At 36.9% G+C, this 18,616-nt stretch overlaps 1 protein-coding gene across 4 annotated transcripts in view; it reads right to left on the bottom strand.

Moving 5' to 3' along the window:
• uso1 (USO1 vesicle transport factor) overlaps positions 1–18,150 on the bottom strand; it is a 55,130-nt gene extending 36,980 nt beyond the window's left edge. For 2 of the 4 annotated variants that reach the window (XM_065254840.2, XM_065254842.2), the window contains exons 1-7: positions 17,910–18,150; positions 17,606–17,692; positions 10,857–10,921; positions 10,644–10,720; positions 6,864–6,875; positions 1,709–1,809; positions 1,508–1,610 (exon numbers count right to left, since the gene is read on the bottom strand). In XM_065254840.2, the coding sequence (XP_065110912.2) occupies positions 1,508–1,610; positions 1,709–1,809; positions 6,864–6,875; positions 10,644–10,720; positions 10,857–10,921; positions 17,606–17,692; positions 17,910–17,975 (511 nt within the window). In that variant the 5' untranslated portion in view covers positions 17,976–18,150. The remainder of the gene's footprint in view (positions 1–1,507; positions 1,611–1,708; positions 1,810–6,863; positions 6,876–10,643; positions 10,721–10,856; positions 10,922–17,605; positions 17,693–17,909) is intronic. The other 2 variants (XM_065254841.2, XM_065254844.2) reach the window with 1 other exon arrangement.
• Positions 18,151–18,616: the final 466 nt, after the last annotated feature.

The raw sequence follows: 18,616 nt of genomic DNA, 5'->3' as shown, positions 1-18,616 counted from the left end.
CAGCCGAAGCCCATACATTACTTTATTATTTTAGTATTTAAATAGCAACGTTGCACAGTAAACTATTAAGAAGAGCACTAGGGCTGCACGATTCAAGCTAAAATGTGAATCACGATTTTTTCCATGGGAATTGAGATCCCGATTCTCTCACCCGATTCTCTTTTTTTTTACAAAAACATTTATTATGCACTTAATAAAAAAAAAAAACGTGCTACAGGACTTTCAGTTATAATAACGTGTCTTAAAAGTCTCTTTCTTATTTTAGACCCCTTAAAATTTAGAGTAATTTAACATTTGTTAACGTTAGCTGTTAAATTGCACCTGTGCTTTTTGTACTATCACACTGGCCAACCTTAAAACTTTAAAAACACTAACGTTAAACCTTTAAAAGACTAAACAATCAACATTTTGAGGCATCAGAGAGAAACGCAGACATGTAACAATGTTCCCCTCATGCTAAAAACCTTTTCTAATGGAGAACTTGTGGCGGTGACACAGAGGCCGTTTCTCAATCTGAAGGCTGCAGCCTCTATGGAGGTCGCATTTCTAAACTGCGCATCATAATTTCAGAATATTAACAATTAACGTTATAAAGATGACTAATATTTTTAGTTAATAATAAAATGTTGAAGTATGTTTATGACTTGCGAATGTAATGCTCCGTTAACTCAAATGAACCAGGCTTGATGACGTATACAGCCTGCATATGCGACCTCCGGAGGTTCCAGCCTTCCGATTTAGGTAGGTCCTGAGGTAAATAATTTCCTTGCCTTCTTGCATCTTCAGTTTCTCCGTCGCCACCAGGATTTTCCACAATGACGCTCGTTAATCCTCTCTTTTTGGTGAAAATTGCCGCTCCAAATCCACCAAGTAAACGACTGTGTTTAGGTCTGCCGCCTTGTTATACGTCACGCGAGTGACAGCGGAACGCCGCAAATGAGATGAGAGAGAGGAAAGAAACGATCGGGTCTGATTGGTGAATGAATAGGGTTTGGTTTTACCCTGTATGAGTGTGTGTTAGCAAGTTTGACTGATATTCTTGGATTGTAATCTAAATACGTGAACACGTAAACGCAGAATCTGAATACAGGGAAATACTGTATATGCAAGTGAATCGCCGTCATTCAAAATGAAGATCGCATATCTGTATGAATCGAGATCGTGATTCTTTTTCGATTAATCGTGCACCCCTTTCTTAGACTGTGCCAATGGGAAGTATTGAAATTCAACCTATTTACATTACAATACATTACAAATGAAATTTTGATATGTATTGAAAACTAAGTAAAAAAATATGACTATTCAAAATAAATGAGTGCCAATATAGTCTGTATTATAAAGACAATAACACTGGATTTACACTTACATAACATCTTTAAAATATTATAAATACACATATGATATAACATAGACACCCAAAGTAATCATGCCAAAAAAAATGTAGGGGATTTCAGAGTCAAATTCTTGGGTGGGTTTATTCAAGAGCTCAACAGGGTTTTGGACTTACCCATGGGGCTCACAAGGATGATCCCCTGAACCTGAGCACATTGGTTTTTCAAAAGTGCAGTTAGAAGCTTAACGCCCGGCCAACGCACGTGAAAGTCAAACTCCTACCACAGACAAAACAGTAAAAATAGAAAAATCATGAAAAAAAAAAAAAAAAACGGATTCAAGAAAGGCAGAAAATAGGTTGTCACATTATGCCTACTTCCAACAGTGTAAGGAGAAGTGTGATATTTTCCGGTTCTTGGATGAACTTCTCAGTAAACTGAACTCCAATATCATCCTCCTGCTTTTGCTGGTTCTCCTCTAAAAGAGAAAATGAGATACAAAGAAACTTATTTTTGCTTATTTTTACTTCATATATTCAACAAAGAAAATGTAGGGAAAAACAAAAACAGTGAGAAAATGCCATATTGCGTTGTGATACTAGGTGGGGATCGCTTTCCAACAGGATGTAACTGTAAAAAGGCAGTAAATCAGCTTTTTATATTATGAAGCAATGGGATGAAATAGCAGTGAAATGTGTCTGCGGACACGAAGTGTATTAATACATAGAGGGAAAACAAATAAAGCACACCAACCCATAAGTTAAAGGAATAGTTTACCCAAAATGAAAACTCATTTATCAATGTCTCACCGTGTCCTAACTAGCCGCAAGATGCAATAAAAGGTATCTTTTCAAATAGGCTGTGTAATATTTTAATGAAAACTGCTTAAGCAAGACCTGAATTTTACTGTCAATGTGTTTATTATGCAAATTGTATTTTATGAGTTTGATCATGGTTTGTGTTAAAAGTGATATAAGAATTTATTTTAGGTGCTTTTTTACTGACACATGTCGAGAGTGCATTATTGTTGCGCAAAAGTGCTATTAATGTTGCCTTTTTTACACAGTAATTTCAGTAAATTCTCATGAAATTACGCAGTGATTTTCCGTTCTTTCACCAGTAAGATATCATTTACGCATCATGACCAAAACACCAGTTGGTATAATACAATTTGGTGTGAAGGCGGAAGTTACCTCTATAAACTGCCACGCGGCGAGGTCAGTGTAACAATGGTCAAAAATCAGTGTAACAATGGCGGGTTATGACTTCATATCAATAGTGCGTACACTGAATCGTGCAGTTGCTCAAGACCAATCAAAACCTTGGATTTGGTGACCTTGCATTTGGAGAGGAGTCGCAACCTGAATCTTGAACACCAGTAATGTTTAAACATAGGCTTCACAGAGAGTGTGCGAAGGACATGGGCATTGGACAATTCGGCAAACTTTGGTGAAGAGATGTGGACGTAATGTGTAAGAAACGTCAAAAACGTCTGTAAACAGTGCGAGGGTACTGCACTTGCATCTATAGTAAGAAGGAAGATATTAAGACAACGACTTATACTGTAGGTACAAAGATACTTGTAGTTTGTTTCAGTTAAAAATGCAAGGCGCAACGCGTCAAAACGTTATGATTGGCCCAAAGCTGTCAGCGCGTTCTGACATCGTCATTTCTATATGCCAGTAATTCTTATTCTTCATTCACACATAGGGCTTACCAGTAAATTACTGCTAATCTTACAACCTCTCTTACTGATAAACTGGCAGAACTGATTTACTAGAGGTTCTGTTCACACAACTTGTTAACTGCAATTTACCCTGTGTGTGAAAAGGACTTATTGGAGAGGGCGAATCTCTTCATTTGTAGGTTTCTTTTTCTTGCCTGGACGCATGCTTTCAGATATGTGTGATCTCTATGAATTTCTCACTGCTCTTGCCCAGAGTGTGCACACAATTCCCCTTGCCTAAAGTGTGCAGTCAGACTGCGCCCGTGCATTCACAAATCCATCAGTGCTTGAGCTCTCAATGTTGGGCTGGGTGCAGGGAGTGCTCATGGGAGTTGTAGTTTTGTAGTGTTGCATTGCCCATTGTATATTACTTCACATAACCTTTAAAAAAACTACAATAAACAAACTATTCAATCTGCCAAAGTGGCTTGTGGGAGTAATTGTCTTCCCTGGCCGCAACAGTGTTAATGTCAAGCCCTGTTGATTAATAATATTCATAATGTGCAAAACTTTCATTAAATGAGATCTTTGTGTATTCAGAGCGGTCGACATGACATCACAGAAACCGCTTCTAAATTGCGACATTGCGTGACTTGTTAGGCCAAAAGATACCCATTATCGCGTGTCACATCTGGTTAGGACATGGTGTAGATATGATCTTGACAAAAGCTATTACAGTACATGGCTTTACATGACTTAGCAAATGAGTTACATAAAATACTTTCTTAACATTTGGGATTGACAACCTAAGGGTTGTTCCCTTTTCATAAAATGGAAAGACTGGCCTGGATGTGTTTTTTAAACTTTAAACTTTTTGCTGCACGTAAGAAAACTACATGGGTTTACAATGACATGAGGTGAATACATGAACTAATTTTTCATTTTTGGTTAAATTATTCCTTCAAGAAACTGGGGCAGTGGATAAGGTGAAATGCATAAAAACAAATAAAAATGAAGAAGATAGAAGATAACAGGAAAAGACAAAACAACCCATCAAAGCTTGACCTTTTCCCACATAGCACACTTTTAGATACAATAATGTTATCTTAACATTAAAGATATTTATGCAGTTAGTGCAGCAATAACATGACCTTAAACTAAACTACAACATAAAAGTAGAGCCTGGACGACTTATCTGCTGATATGAACCGGTCGCAGAAATATCGGCACCAATGTATGGCGCCGATTTGCAACCGATATAATTTTTTACACAACACAATAGATAAGTGCAGATAAGTGCTTGTTCATGGTCTAATTACTTAGTCTGTCCAGCAGAGTGCGCTCCATTGTTTACTACTGGCAACCCAGGTCACTAAAGAGACACCAGACAACTCTTACTTCAAAGAGGTCTCTTATTCTCGTACTACGTAATAAAGTCTATAAAATCCCGTCTGTTACTCACACAATGTGCTTATCATACTTGTTTGCTATATTTGTAGGCTATGGTTTGAGACCGCGAACAAAATCGTGAATCTAGTGATAAAAACGGAAGTTACTGTATAGTGCAGAACTTCCTGGAATATAATTTTTTTCATACATAAACAAAAAACAGGTCGCTTAAATCAAACCTCTATGAAAATTAACCATGGTTTTACTACAGATAAACCCAAAAAGCCATGTTTACTATGGTAAATCCATGGTTACCACAAAATAACATTGTTTAACCACAGTTAAACCATGGATACTGTAGTAAAACCATGGCCTTCTATTAATAATCAATACACACAAAAACATGGTTACACTTTTACCACAAAAAGCATGGTAAACTTTTATAATAGAATCGCTTTATAGTATACAGCGAAGTGATTGGTGTGAGTGTATTGTATGTGAATATTAAACTGCAAAAAGTCTATTTGAATAAAGTCCTCATGTCCTGCATGTTCATCAGATCGCTATCAGCTTTTTTAACTCCCTGAGTCCCTAATATCAGTAACCCCCCCCCAAAACAAACCCATATCGGTTGAGCTCTACATAAGATCGAAAAAGATCAACAGTCTGTTACTGAATCCCCAGTAGCCAATTTAACATGAAACACTGATATTAAGTCTTTTACCAAAAAGTTTAGAATTAAAAAAAAAATTAATACAAATAATTTCATCTCTGTTTTTAAATTTTTTTTAAAGTTTCAACTGAACCTTGAGAGCATATTTTCTCAATTTAAGAGAACAGGTGTGCAAGGTGAGGTGTTGGCGACATTGCTCTTTAACTTAGGGTGTTTTAAGACCTGAGCTTTTGATTCGAAACCTGGTGCATTAACTCCCTTGGTTCGGTTCGTTTAGGCATATGTGAACACAGCATTCGCGCTCGGATCCCCACCAAAACAACCGATCCGAGACCGCCTGAATGAGTAGGGCCCTATAATTTCCTCGATCACGGAATCGCAGACTGAATCACAGAATTGGCAAATAAACACAGAATCTAGTATTAACGCGGAATTTCGCAGAATTTTACATATTTTGAATACAATTCTGCTTTTGTGGGGAGACGAACGTATGTCTGGGGGAAATGCAGACCGGAGGAAGGAAATCTGGGCGACACACCCCAGAAACGGCTATTGTTCACTGTGAGCGCAAAGATACATGCACTCTCTCATCCACGTCTGTCTCACTGCACCTCTCCCACCACGTGCACGCGCTCTCGCATCTGTCCAGAGTCCGAACACAAATCCTCATGTATTTGTTCAGTTTTATGCATTTCAAGCGAGCTGAGGCACACTAACTATCCCTCGCATTTAAAAAATAACAATCTGCATCATGGCGCCACTCTCTGTCTCTCTTTCGCTCACACATGCAAGCAAAGAGCTGCGTGCTCATGCTTTCCTAAGTCAGATCACTTTCTGTGTATGTTTGTAAAGTTATGTGCATTTCAAGCGATCGTGTATAAAATATGGATCGCATTCTGCTGGACCAATGTGTTTAAGGCACTTCTGAAGGCACCACTGCTTTGACACCTTTTGCCTTCTGCAACAACACTAAACAATGCATTGAATTGAGTTGTGTGTTTGTGTGTGTGTGTGTGTGTGTGTGTGCGCGTGTGTAAATGCATGTTTTACAGTCATTGAGTAATCGTCTTATAAAATGGAATCTGCAAAAATTAAAACGGAGAAAACGGAATTTGGGAAAAAATAAAACGGATTTTATAGGGCCCTAAATGAGGTGGTCTCGGCCCAATTGCAAACAAACTCTGGAACAGTTCGTCTCAGTCTGAACGCAATCCGACCCAAAGGACTAACGAACAGGCCATCTTATTGCTTTTTTAACCATGAACATACCTGATAGCTCTTTTATGACGAGTTCTTGTGAGCACGTCAGAACCATTCATAACCAAAGCGCACCTGTTCCTTATAAAATGTCTTCTAATTGCTCTTCTCCGCAATAAGTACATGGTAAAAATGTTAGGCATTAAAATGCCTAAGCTTTGTTTAAATTTTTTTTTTAAACAATTAAATAAGAGTAAAAATGCACGTGCCTTGAATTAACAAAGTCTAGTTTGTTTGGAATTATTGCCTTGTGAATGCGAACCGAACCAACATGAAATATCAACGTTGTAGCGATTTGACCCCTGATTTCAGAACAAAGCAATCGATCTACAGGCATGAAAACACCCTTAGGCTGATTAAACGAAATCTGCTATGATATGAAAGGACGAAACCAGTTAAAAGTTCCGTTCACCGTAAATAACCAACACAGGAAAAAACATCTATCTATAAAACTGGTCAGGAGTAAAATGCTGGGGGATGACTGAGGTTTTTAATGCATGGGAAGGCTAGTGGTTAGACAGCATCATGCACAGAAAAAGTGCTTTACCTTCAGAATCATCTGGATTAAACATGAAAAGAAAAAGGAGTAAGATCAGATATACAATAATTGCTCTACATAAAAAAAAACATATACAGCAAAGACACTAGTATTAGACCAAAATGTTTACTGAATGTGACAGAAGTACCTTAATGAAAAAAAAAAATTATTAAAAATGCACCAGCGAATTGGCCGCCGATATTATCACCAAATATTTTATCAATTTAAAAACCTCTTAAATGGCGTCGTCCCGTGTATGGGACACCGGAGTTTACTTCTAGATTTTTTTGTGCATTCTAATCTTATCATGACAAACTATATATAATTAGAAAGAGCTAATACTCTGGGTTACATATTTCAATAGTGTTTTATAAACAAAATTATGTAGGGAGAGTAATTGATACATTTATAAAAAAAGACTTTGTCTTAAAAAAATTATATCCTGCTAAATGTCACTATCCCGGCAGTGGGAAATCAATATTCGACATTTTGCAAATGAATCTAATCATACTGTAAACATAATTAACAAACTATAATTGTTGGAAAGCTCTAAGATGAGTTTTTCATATTTCATATACCATTTTGAAAAAATTAAAAGACATAGTGAGAGGCATTTTCTTAAATGTCATGGGCAAACAGGTGGGCCCAAGTTGTTACTGAATATTAATAACATCAATACTCTAGTCTTTAAACTAAAATCGCAACTTTAAATTTTCCGGTCTTAGTACATGATGTAACTACAGAAGAGTCAAGTTTTAAATAGGAAAAATATTGAAATTCTTTGGTTATTTTGTGCAATGACAGCGGTCTAATCAGATTCAATGGATTACGCTACACTATGCTAAAAGTGGTACCATCAGACCAGGAGATCGGCTGAATGAATTTCAAAATAGTAAATAGCAAATGTTTAATTCTAGGGGAGCTGGAAAATGAGCATATTTTAAAAAAGGTGCGTCACTTTAAATAATTTATCAGGTCTACCAAGAAAGAATGTATACTACAAAACAATGAAAGCAATGGTAAGAAACAAGGCAAAGAGCAAAAAATGATGACAGCAAAGTGGTAGGCTATATCGGTTTCTGATAAATGCATGGTGTGGAGAAGGATGTAACTCTTTAGAAAAAAAACTGTTATAATTTTATTTTAAAATACTTTGACTTTAATAGTGACATTTTTTCAATTAAAATATCTGCTCAAGATAAGGACATTTTTATTATTATTATGTAAAAACAGAAAATCAGCCAAGAAAATTATCATATCGGCTATCGGCTGCCATAATTGCAAAATACCGTAATCGGTCAGAGCAAAACCATATTGGTCAACCTCTACAAACATGGCAGGTGTCTCTTTAAAAAAATAAAAGTTGCTCAGCTTTCCTTTTCCCATTAAGAACATGGGATGCTGCACTGAATAGTCTCTCACTGTCTGTGCTGGTGCTTATGGCACATAAATACCTGCGTGCAATCCGTGCAAGCAATGGAAAGTGGTCTCTGCATGCGCAACAGTTAAGGGGATTGTCGCTTCTGGAATTGCGTAGTGCAGCTAGATAAGTCTCTATTTGTTGTGCGGCTGCACTTGTTCTAACACTGCTATGGATCGGGATGCTTACCTGAATAACTTCTTCAAACATCTCAGAAAGTAAGGGAGTGTACGCCACCTCACTTGTCTGTGAACGGATGGGAGGGGTAGGGCGACATTTTTTTCGGCTGGGTTTTTATTTTGACCCAAAACCAATAATGCCATTTCTGGCAGCTGCAATTTCTGTGCACCACTGCCAAATTCCAGAGTTATATTAATTTGAAGGTGCAAATCACATTTTCACTTCCCCCTCATTAACAGGGCTGTGTCAATAAATGCTACGATCAGGATTTTTGCAAATAATACCAGTACCGATTTCTTGTCGTCATGATACCAATGCCTGATAATGCTTCTTCAAGCTGATATGAAATAGGAATGCGCACAAATGGTTGAATAGTCGATCTCCAATAATAATTCAAATAAAGAAAAAAATGCTACTTAAAGGCGCTCTAAGCGAATCTGTGTGACGTCCCTTCTTGTTGACATTCGAAGTGTTATCAAACAAAACGGAGCATAGCTAACTCCTCCCCTCCCCCTTACTTTCGTGCTTTCTGAACGAGTCATGAAAGCGCCCAAACCCCATTTCCAAATCGTTCTCATCGTTTATTGGCTGGAACAATTTGTAATGTTTCGTGGTGGTAGGTTTGACCACTTTTTTGCAGTTATCGAAGCCTGGTCTGTCTACAGAGACCGCGTTTTTTTACAGTGTGTTCAGAGGACAGACAGCTAACAGATAGTGGGGAGATGTTTACTTTATGAAACAAAAAATGTTTTATGGCCTAAAACGTGTGAATTCGCTTAGAGCACCTTTAAATTTTTGTTTGTTTTTAATGCACCACCACAGGGTTAAAGGGATAGTTCAGCCAAAAATGATATTAAACCCAAGATTTACTCACCCCCAAGCTGTCTGAGTTGCATATGTCCATCGTTTTTCAGACAAACACATTTTCGGATATTTTAGAAAATGTTTTAGATCTTTCAGTTGATTTAATGTAATGTTACGGGGTCCACGACCTTCAAGTCCAAAAAAAGTGCGTCCATCCTTCACAAATTAAATCCAAACGGCTCCAGGATGATAAACAAAGGTCTTCTGAGGGTAATCCGTGCGGTGTTGTTGTAGAAATATCCATATTTAAAACTTTATTAACGAAAATAAATACCTCCGGTAGCGCTGCCATCTTAGACTCCTCTGAATTCAGGAGAGAGTATTAGCGTAGTGTACGCACTTTTCTTAGTGACGTATGACAAATTCGGAGGGCGGGCTCACAGAGCAGCAGCAGAGTAGCCTCCGTAGGCTGCGTAAGCTCTCATCCTGAATGCAGACTTGACTAAGATGGCGTCGCTACCGGAAGGTAGTTATTTTAGTTTGTAAAGTTTTAAATATGGATATTTCTACAACAACACCGTGCGTATTACCCTCAGGAGACCTTTGATTATCATCCTGGAGCCGTTTGGATTTATTTTGTGAAGGATGGACGCACTTTTTTTGGGCTTGAAGGTCGTGGACCCCGTAACATTACATTTAATCAACTGAAAGATCTAAAACATTTTCTAAAATATCCGAAAATGTGTTTGTCTGAAAAACGATGGACATATGCAACTCGGACAGCTTGGGGGTGAGTAAATCATGGGTTTAATATCATTTTTGGCCGAACTATCCCTTTAAGGCTCATGCTCATTTAATGCTTCAACTTTTACAGACAGTAAAAAGTGATATCAATGCATCCTTATTTGGGACCTGATCGATGTTAAAAAAGTTAATAAAAGTGTCAAGACTCGAAAACTATCTTCCTCTTGCTGACTGACAAATCATACATCGTTTTGACATTTTTTATATAGAAGAACATGTCAAAATTTTGAAAATTTGTTCATGCCGACTCAATTGCAAGTACGGGTCACAAATGTTAAATGGATTAAATCCATGTTGGATGATTATGATTTAATGATGCAGCAATAAACTATTTCAAATTTAATATAACGAGATCAAAACAGTGAAATATTTTAATTGAGAAGGTGGCAAATATCAGTAAAATAGGTAACGGAATTGATCAATAGTTTGCTAAAATCTGTATCCTATCGGTGCATTCCTAATAATTATGTTATACTTAGGACTGAGAAAACAGACATGAATTACAGGTTTCTAGGCGATTTCTGGACACTAAAACTAATAAACGTAAAAGTGAGCTAGAAAACAAAAAAAATTGAACATACCTTGTTCCTCCTCTTCATCATTGCAAACAATATTGTATAATGTGTCCAAAGCATAACCCAGGATTTCAGTGTCTGAGCTGTTTCAAAAAAAAAAAAAACAAGAAAAATTCACATTGTGTGTTAAAAACCCCAAACTCCATATCACGCCACATCAACTAAAGAAGAAAAAAAAGATTTAATGATTGTAATGCTTTGAAATAGTTTTAATCATACCTATCAGTCTGCAGTATATGAATCAAATGGTCCATTGCCTTTGTTCCCACCTCTGAACGGTATTTCTGTAAAATAAAGTGTAAAACTAGGATAAAAGAGTGTCCGAAAGTGATCTCCAGATGCCATATATGCCATATCAGAATATGAGGTGTGTGATACAAAATGGAGACAATGCTAAAAATTTCCAACTTATTTATAAAAAAAAAAAATGGCGAACTACAGCATATGAGGCAATTATTCTTATATACAAAAATGCATAAAAAGCTCACTGGAAATAAAACATAAATTCACAACAGTTATAAATATTTTGGTGATCATATCTTGTTTCTTCTGTACCTTGACTCAATAACCTTTGTGCATATTTAGTAATTTGTAAATACAGTGGGGGAAATATATATTTGATACCCTGCTAATTTTGTAAGTTTCCCCACTTCAGGCATGTGACTTCAGGCTAATGCCAAAAAAGAAGGAAGGCAGGCCCTAAAACCAACCCAACCCCTAATGCAAACCCAACATACACACAATAATACATACACAAAAAATACAATCAAATAAAATATTATTTAATTCTAAATGGCAATATTAGATTACAAATGAAACATTTTAGCAAATAGAAATACCCTAAACAACGTTTAATTTTGCAAAGCTGTAACAAGTGGCATCCCCTCACTACTTTGCATGTGCAAGAATTTCATTTTGTAATAATCTGTACAGGTGCTAGTCAGATAATTAGAATATCATCAAAAAGTTTATTTATTTCACTAATTCTATTCAACAAGTGACACTTGTATATTATATTAATTCATTACACACAGACTAATATATTTCAAATGTTTATTTCTTTTAATTTTGATAATTATAACCTTTATCTCCAAAATCAGTATCTTAGAAAATTAGAATATTGTGAAAAGGTTAAATATTAAAGACACCTGGTGCCACACTCTATCACAATCATGGGGAAAATTGCTGACTTGACAGTTGTCCAAAAGAAAACCATTGACACCTTGCACAAGGAGAGCAAGACAAAAAAGGTCTATGAAGGCTGGCTGGTCACAGAACTCTGTATACATGGGTTTCAGTCATGTGACTTTTTACGTTATGCCGCCATCTTGAGGACCTACCGAGTACCAGTAGGCTACTGACAAGCATTGGCTGGCTTGCTACGATTTACGGATTTCTTATCTTTTACTGTCTATGATTCTTATGGATACGGGAAATGGCTACGAAAGACAACATGTCGCACCTCGACTGTCATGAAAAGAAACGCGACTTTAAAAAAATATACCTTGGTTTGGGTGTGATGCCTACTCAATCCCCGATACGTTCTTCCAGCCGCTGTTCGCTGCTACCGAACTACCACTATTTTACAACACTAAGGCGGCGCGTCACAACATGAAACTTTGCTCGAAGTATCACCTGGATCTCTACTCATGAACGCGAACATTGAGAACATTGTTTGTGTACACAGAGTTTAATAAAAAAAAAGTTTTGTACAACTGATTTTGGCTGTTATGGTGTCTGCTCGTCATCCCTGCCAGACGGAAATAATCGATTTCTGAATGCGAATGAATGAATCTCATATGAGGCTCCTTTTTCAACTAGAAGGTCAATATTGTTTTTCACTTGCGACAAAACAACAAATTATCTGTGCATTTATATGGAACTATGCTTAAGGAGCTATCCATCTTTACTCTCCTCCCTCCTTACGTTCCATTCGCAGATCGATACATCTAGACTGGGAAGATGGCGGCGAGCGGAAGCCAAATCAACCAAAGTCAGTTGTTCAAAACCTTCTTTTTAGTAAACTCTTTGTTCACAAACAATGTTCTCAATGCTCGAGTTCACGTGTAGAGACACAGGCGATACTTCGAGCAAAATATCATGTTTTGTCGAGCCTTCTTAGTGTTGTAAAAATAGCGATTTTGATGCTCACAACATATTGAAGGCATAGCTTCTAGTTCTTTTGCGACCACTTCAGGTCCTCAAAATGGTGGAAGACAAGAGAGTGACGCCAGCTGAAACCCATGTATATAAGCACATTAATAGAGAGGCAAAGGGAATGAAAAGATGTGGTAGAAAAAAGTGTAAAAGTGTAAAAGCAATAAGGATAACCGCACCCTGGAGAGTATTGTGAAACAAAACCCATTCCAAAATGTGGGGGAGATTCACAAAGAGTGGACTGCAGCTGGAGTTAGTGCTTCAAGAACTACTACGCACAGATGTATGCAAGACATGGGTTTTAGCTGGGTGTTAAGCCACTCCTGAACAACAGACAGCGTCATAAGCGTCTCGCCTGGTCTAAAGACAAAAAGGACTAGACTGCTGCTTAGTGGTCCGAAGTTATGTTCTCTGATGAAAGTAAATTTTGCATTCCCTTTGGAAATCAGGGTCCCAGAGTCTGGAGGAAGAGAGGAGAGGCACACAATTGAGCTTGCTTAAGGTCCAGTGTAAAGTTTCCACAGTCAGTGAAGGTTGGGGTGCCATCTCATCTGCTGGTGTTGGTCCACTGTTTTCTGATGTCCAAGGTCAATGCAGCCGTATACCAGGAAGTTTTAGAGCACTTCATGCTTCCTGCTGCTGACCAACTTTATGAAGGTGCAGATTTCAATTTCTAACAGGACTTGGCACCTGCACACAGTGCCAAAGCTACCAGTACCTGGTTTAAGGACCATGGTATCCCTGTTCTTAATTGTCCAGCAAACTCGCCTGACCTTAACCCCACAGAAAATCTATAGGGTATTGTGAAGAGGAAGATGCGATATGCCAGACCCAACAATGCAGAAGAGCTGAAGTAGGGTTGGGCGATTGGCAATTGATGATGGTTACGTTAAACCATCGCAATGGTTTTACTTTATTATTTCAACTTAAGAAGAGTTGTGCACTTTTTTATTTGAATATATATTTTTACATAAATACTATTTTGTACTTAAAAGCTATAATTTTGTTATTTTACGAACCCAATGACTCCTCCGCGCTTTCCAATAGGTTGCACGTAAATTTCTGTGCATATGTGCCACCAGTACTCCGTCAGAGCGGGTCTTCAGCACCGCGGCGAGCAGCCAGCACTTCCATCCGCAGCTTATTAAAACTACACAAAGTGAACAACGAAATTGAAACATGATCTGTGTATGTAAATCCTGAGTTTCGGTCGGAGTGTTGTTCCAGTTTTCTTGTTCTTGGCGTTCGCTGAATTCTGGGTTCTTAAACTGCCGCTTCAGAGCAGTATAGCCACATAGCTATGTAAAAATTAGCACGATCTGCCGAGACACTACAATAGGCTACTAATAAAATATTAATATGGGCTGTTTTCTTGTACAAAATTAAATATTTTAAGTTAAATGTACAACATGTCAAAAGACAAGATTCTAGCAATGTCAAGATCAAATGCCTGACAGGATATTTTCACAGACTTAACACACGTCCCGTCTCGGCATAGACTACAGCAGGGGTTTTCAAACTTTTTGTGTGTGTGGACCACTATTTGTAATCAAGAATTTTCGCGGACCACCTCATAATACTTATTATAAAATGTCTACACAAAGTCCTGCACATCTAAATAGTCTTACTAGCAGTAAAACTATAACTGGTCATCACATCAGTACAACATGTTTCTTAACCTTATATCAGTATTATTTATATACATATTCTCAGTGTTGGGAAAGTTCACTTTCTACATGAACTAGTTTAGTTCACAGTTCACAAATTTTAAAATGAATTAGTTCAGTTCATAGTTCATATTTGAAAATGTTAAACTAGTTCACAGTTCCAAAAATGAACAAATTTATAGTTATTTTTTCCCATATTTTTTTTAAAATGATTGCCATTATAGCCCATATAGAACCACCACAGACAGCAATTATTTGATCAGTTTTAACACTGAAGCTTAATGCGTCAGATTCATCTTCATATCCAACTTTAAATCCTTATCCAACCAGGGTTTACATTGGCATTGTCTTTTAATTTTTGTATTTGCTTGCACATACCTTGAAAGGCTAGTTGGGTGGGGGTCGCACCCCGGGCGAGAAGCGCTGCGAGGCATTGCGTGTATGACAACTCGCAGGTATTGCACACCACACATGCACGTTAAATAGCGTGAGCTTAGTCAAAGTATATTTCAAGATCCGGAATATGCGTTAGCAGCCTATGTTAATCGTTAACATTTTGAACGACGTTAAACTGAGAGAGCGTGCCGTTCACAGGCACCAGAATGAATGAGTTCACAGTAACGTTCATTAGGCAGTAATACAGTACAGTACGTTCAGTTTACGTATGAACGAGTTTGTATATTAAAATATACATATTCTTATTTTGCCTTTACACTGAGCACCTGCAGTACCCTCACGGATCACTAGTGGTCCGCGGACCACAGTTTGGGAATGGCCGGATTACAGTATTTAAAAAAGCATATATGCAGTAGTTTTATTTTCAATTTAAATTATAGAGCAATTCCAGCAAAGATTTTAGGTTAACTACAGTCTATAGAAGAGTTAGTGTATGTCGACTCGCAGCGGAGAGGGTGGGGGCGTGGCATCACGACAGAATCTCTCCATCGTGATGTCAATCAACCATCATGATGGACGATGATATCGTCCATCGGCACAACCCTAAGCTGAAGGTCACTATCAGAGCAACCTGGGCTCTCATAACACCTGAGCAGTGCCACAGACTGATCGACTCCATGCCACGCTGCATTGCTGCAGTAATTCAGGCAAAAGGAGCCCCAACTAAGTATTAAGTGCTGTACATGTTTATTTTTTTCTAGTCCATACTTTTCAGTTGGCTAAGATTTCTACAAATCCTTTCTTTGTATTGGTCTTAAGAAATTTTCTGAGATACTGAATTTGGGATTTTCCTTAGTTGTCAATTATAATCATCAAAATTTAAAGATATAAACAATTATGATATAAAGATATAAACAATTAATTAAATTAAATTGAAAATATAACTAATGCATATATGCTATTTTAAATACTGTAGTCTACGCCTGAGACGTGACGTGTGTTAGTCTGTGAAAATATCCTGTCAGGCATTTGATCTTGACATTGTTAGAATCTTGCCTTTTGACATTTAACTTAAAATATTTAATTTTGTACAAGAAAACAGCCCATACGAATACATTATTAGTAGCCTATTGTAGTGTCTCGGGAGATTGTGCTCATTGTTACATAGGTCTGTGGCTATACTGCACTGTAGCTGCAGATTAAGACATAAACCCAGAATTCAGCGAACGTCAAGAACAATAAAACGGGAACAACACTCCGACTGAAACGCGGGATTTACATAAACAGACCATGTTTAAATTTCAATGTTTCTGGCCAGAAATTGTGCATCCTATTGGAAAGAGTCATTAGTTGGGTTAGAAAAAGAACGAAATTATAGCTTTTATAAATACAACAAATTATTTATGTAAAGATATACATTTAAATAAAAAGTTCACAACTCTTCTTAAGTGGAAGTAATGAAGTAAAATAACAAATAATAATTATATAATAACGAAAAATTAAAATACCTCCCCACCTAACGATATCATCGTCCATCACGATGATTTAACGTAACCATTGTCAACTGCCAATTTAGGGGACATCGCCCAACCCTAGTGTGTAAAAGGGTTCACTGAACTTAATGGCGAGATGTATGAATGAAGAGAATTTTAAACGCATCGAGAAACATATCAACACAGTTTTATTAATATAAGTTCTTTATCTTCCTTACAACAAGATTCCTTTAATACGAGTTCTCCATTTCTGTGCACAGTTAATCCTGATATAACTGGAACTATTGAGCCTAATGAGAGTATTGTGAAATTTCAAAATCAAGAGTTTATATTTAAAATAGGAAATTGTCTTAAAGGGGACATTTCACAAGACTTTTAAGATGTCAAATTAATCTTTGGTGTCCCCAGGGTACCTTTGTGAAGTTCTAGATTAAAATACCATATGGATAATTTACTATAGCATGTTAGAATTGTAGGTGTGAGCTAAATATGCCGTTTTTGGGTGTTTCCTTTTAAATGCAAATAAGATAATCTCTGCACTAAATGGCATTGCCATGAATGAATAGTGCAGATTAAGGGGCTGTGTTATCACCTTATGACATCACAAGGGGAGCCAAAAATCAATTACCAAATTTTCTGCTTTGTTCTTTTTCACATTTTCTAGGTTGATAGAAGCACTGGGGACTCAATTATTGCACTCAAACATGGAAAAAAGTCAGATTTTCATGATATGTCTTTTTTAACATATGATGAACAAAATGTATAAATGTATACAATTATATTTGACTTGAATTATTATTATTTAAAATATGAGAAACTGAAATCTTTTTTCTTAGGGCTAGTGAAAATTTTGGCAGGGCAAGTGAAAACCTGAACCACTGGCCCGACCAGGCCAGTATAAAAAATTATTTGCATTGAGCCTCGAGTTACTAAGCTGGACATCTTTTTTGATCACTATTATGAGTATATATTTGCCAATATTAAAATGTACATAAATATATCACAGTGGAATTTGAGAACTTTGCTAATTCCATAAACTGAAGGAAAATATACTATCAACTCCAAACTCTAACATGTTAATTACTTGCTTATAACATCTAATTGTATAGTCATATAACTTGAATAAATGATGACAAAAAAATGTATCTTGTTGAAATAATCATGTCTGATTATCTGAAGGGACTGATATACTGTAGCAGCACCTGATCACAACACTCATATTCTATCAACATGACAAGCATGAATTGCTGGTCACCTTGGACAGAGACTTGAGGGCTCGGACAGCATCTCTTCGATCCTCCAACAGGGTGGATGAGGCCACACGGTCACACAACCTCTGAACCTGGAAATAAACAATAATGAACTCATAATGCCTACACATAAACATTACACACACACATAAAAAGTGCTAATTTGTGCAATGCATAGCAATGTGATGCAATTACAGATTATAATTAAATAAACAGCATAAAACTCACTCATTGCTTTTTGTTTCAATATTTACGAAGTTTCATTGACTTTGACTAAACAAATCATCATAAACAAAAAATGAAACTCACTGTCTCTGCTCCTGTAGGTTGTGGGCCTGTTTGTTGTCCTCCGATAACTCCAAAGAGGTAATTCATCTTTCTTCGTGTTTACGTGAGTAATAATAATCTACAGCTTGATCGTCAGAATTTAAGGTCAATTAAAGCTGGGACTCTCCAGGGCAGGTATAGAGTAAATGTTATTAAAACAGCTGCTGTCCGATGTTGATCTCACAGCGCACCTCTACGCACGCAGCCCGGAACTGACGCGGATGCGCACGCGCAGATACGTGGCGATACGTGGCTGACCATAGGACCAACAATCTCTTAAAGAAACAGTTACACAAAATATAGTATATGCGTAGAAATAGCTCGTACACACTTTTAATAAAAACAGGATCTTTAGTGTGAGAGATTCAAGAGTATGTGACTTTTATTTGATTTAGAGTCAGAAAAAATTCTTGCACTGGTTAACTTCATTAGTTAACATGAACAAACAGCCCTTCTACATAATTTTTTATTTATCTGAACGTTAATTTAAAAATCTTTTAAAAATCCAAATAACCAAATACATTTCCAAATATATACATTTGTCTACATTTTCTAAGCAATAGATATTGATCAGTGTTGCCATCCATTAGCCATTATTGTCAAAGCATGATTTTCAATATATATATTTTTTTTTTTGCAACTTAAGACGTGTAGTGTATTTTTATTTTTGTTTTAGTTAAGTTAATAAA

This window comes from Paramisgurnus dabryanus, chromosome 4 (genome assembly GCF_030506205.2).
Source record: "Paramisgurnus dabryanus chromosome 4, PD_genome_1.1, whole genome shotgun sequence".
Classification (NCBI taxonomy): domain Eukaryota; kingdom Metazoa; phylum Chordata; class Actinopteri; order Cypriniformes; family Cobitidae; genus Paramisgurnus; species Paramisgurnus dabryanus.
Note: the sequence above shows the minus strand (reverse complement) of the source record. Positions and strands in the feature narration are given on the sequence as shown.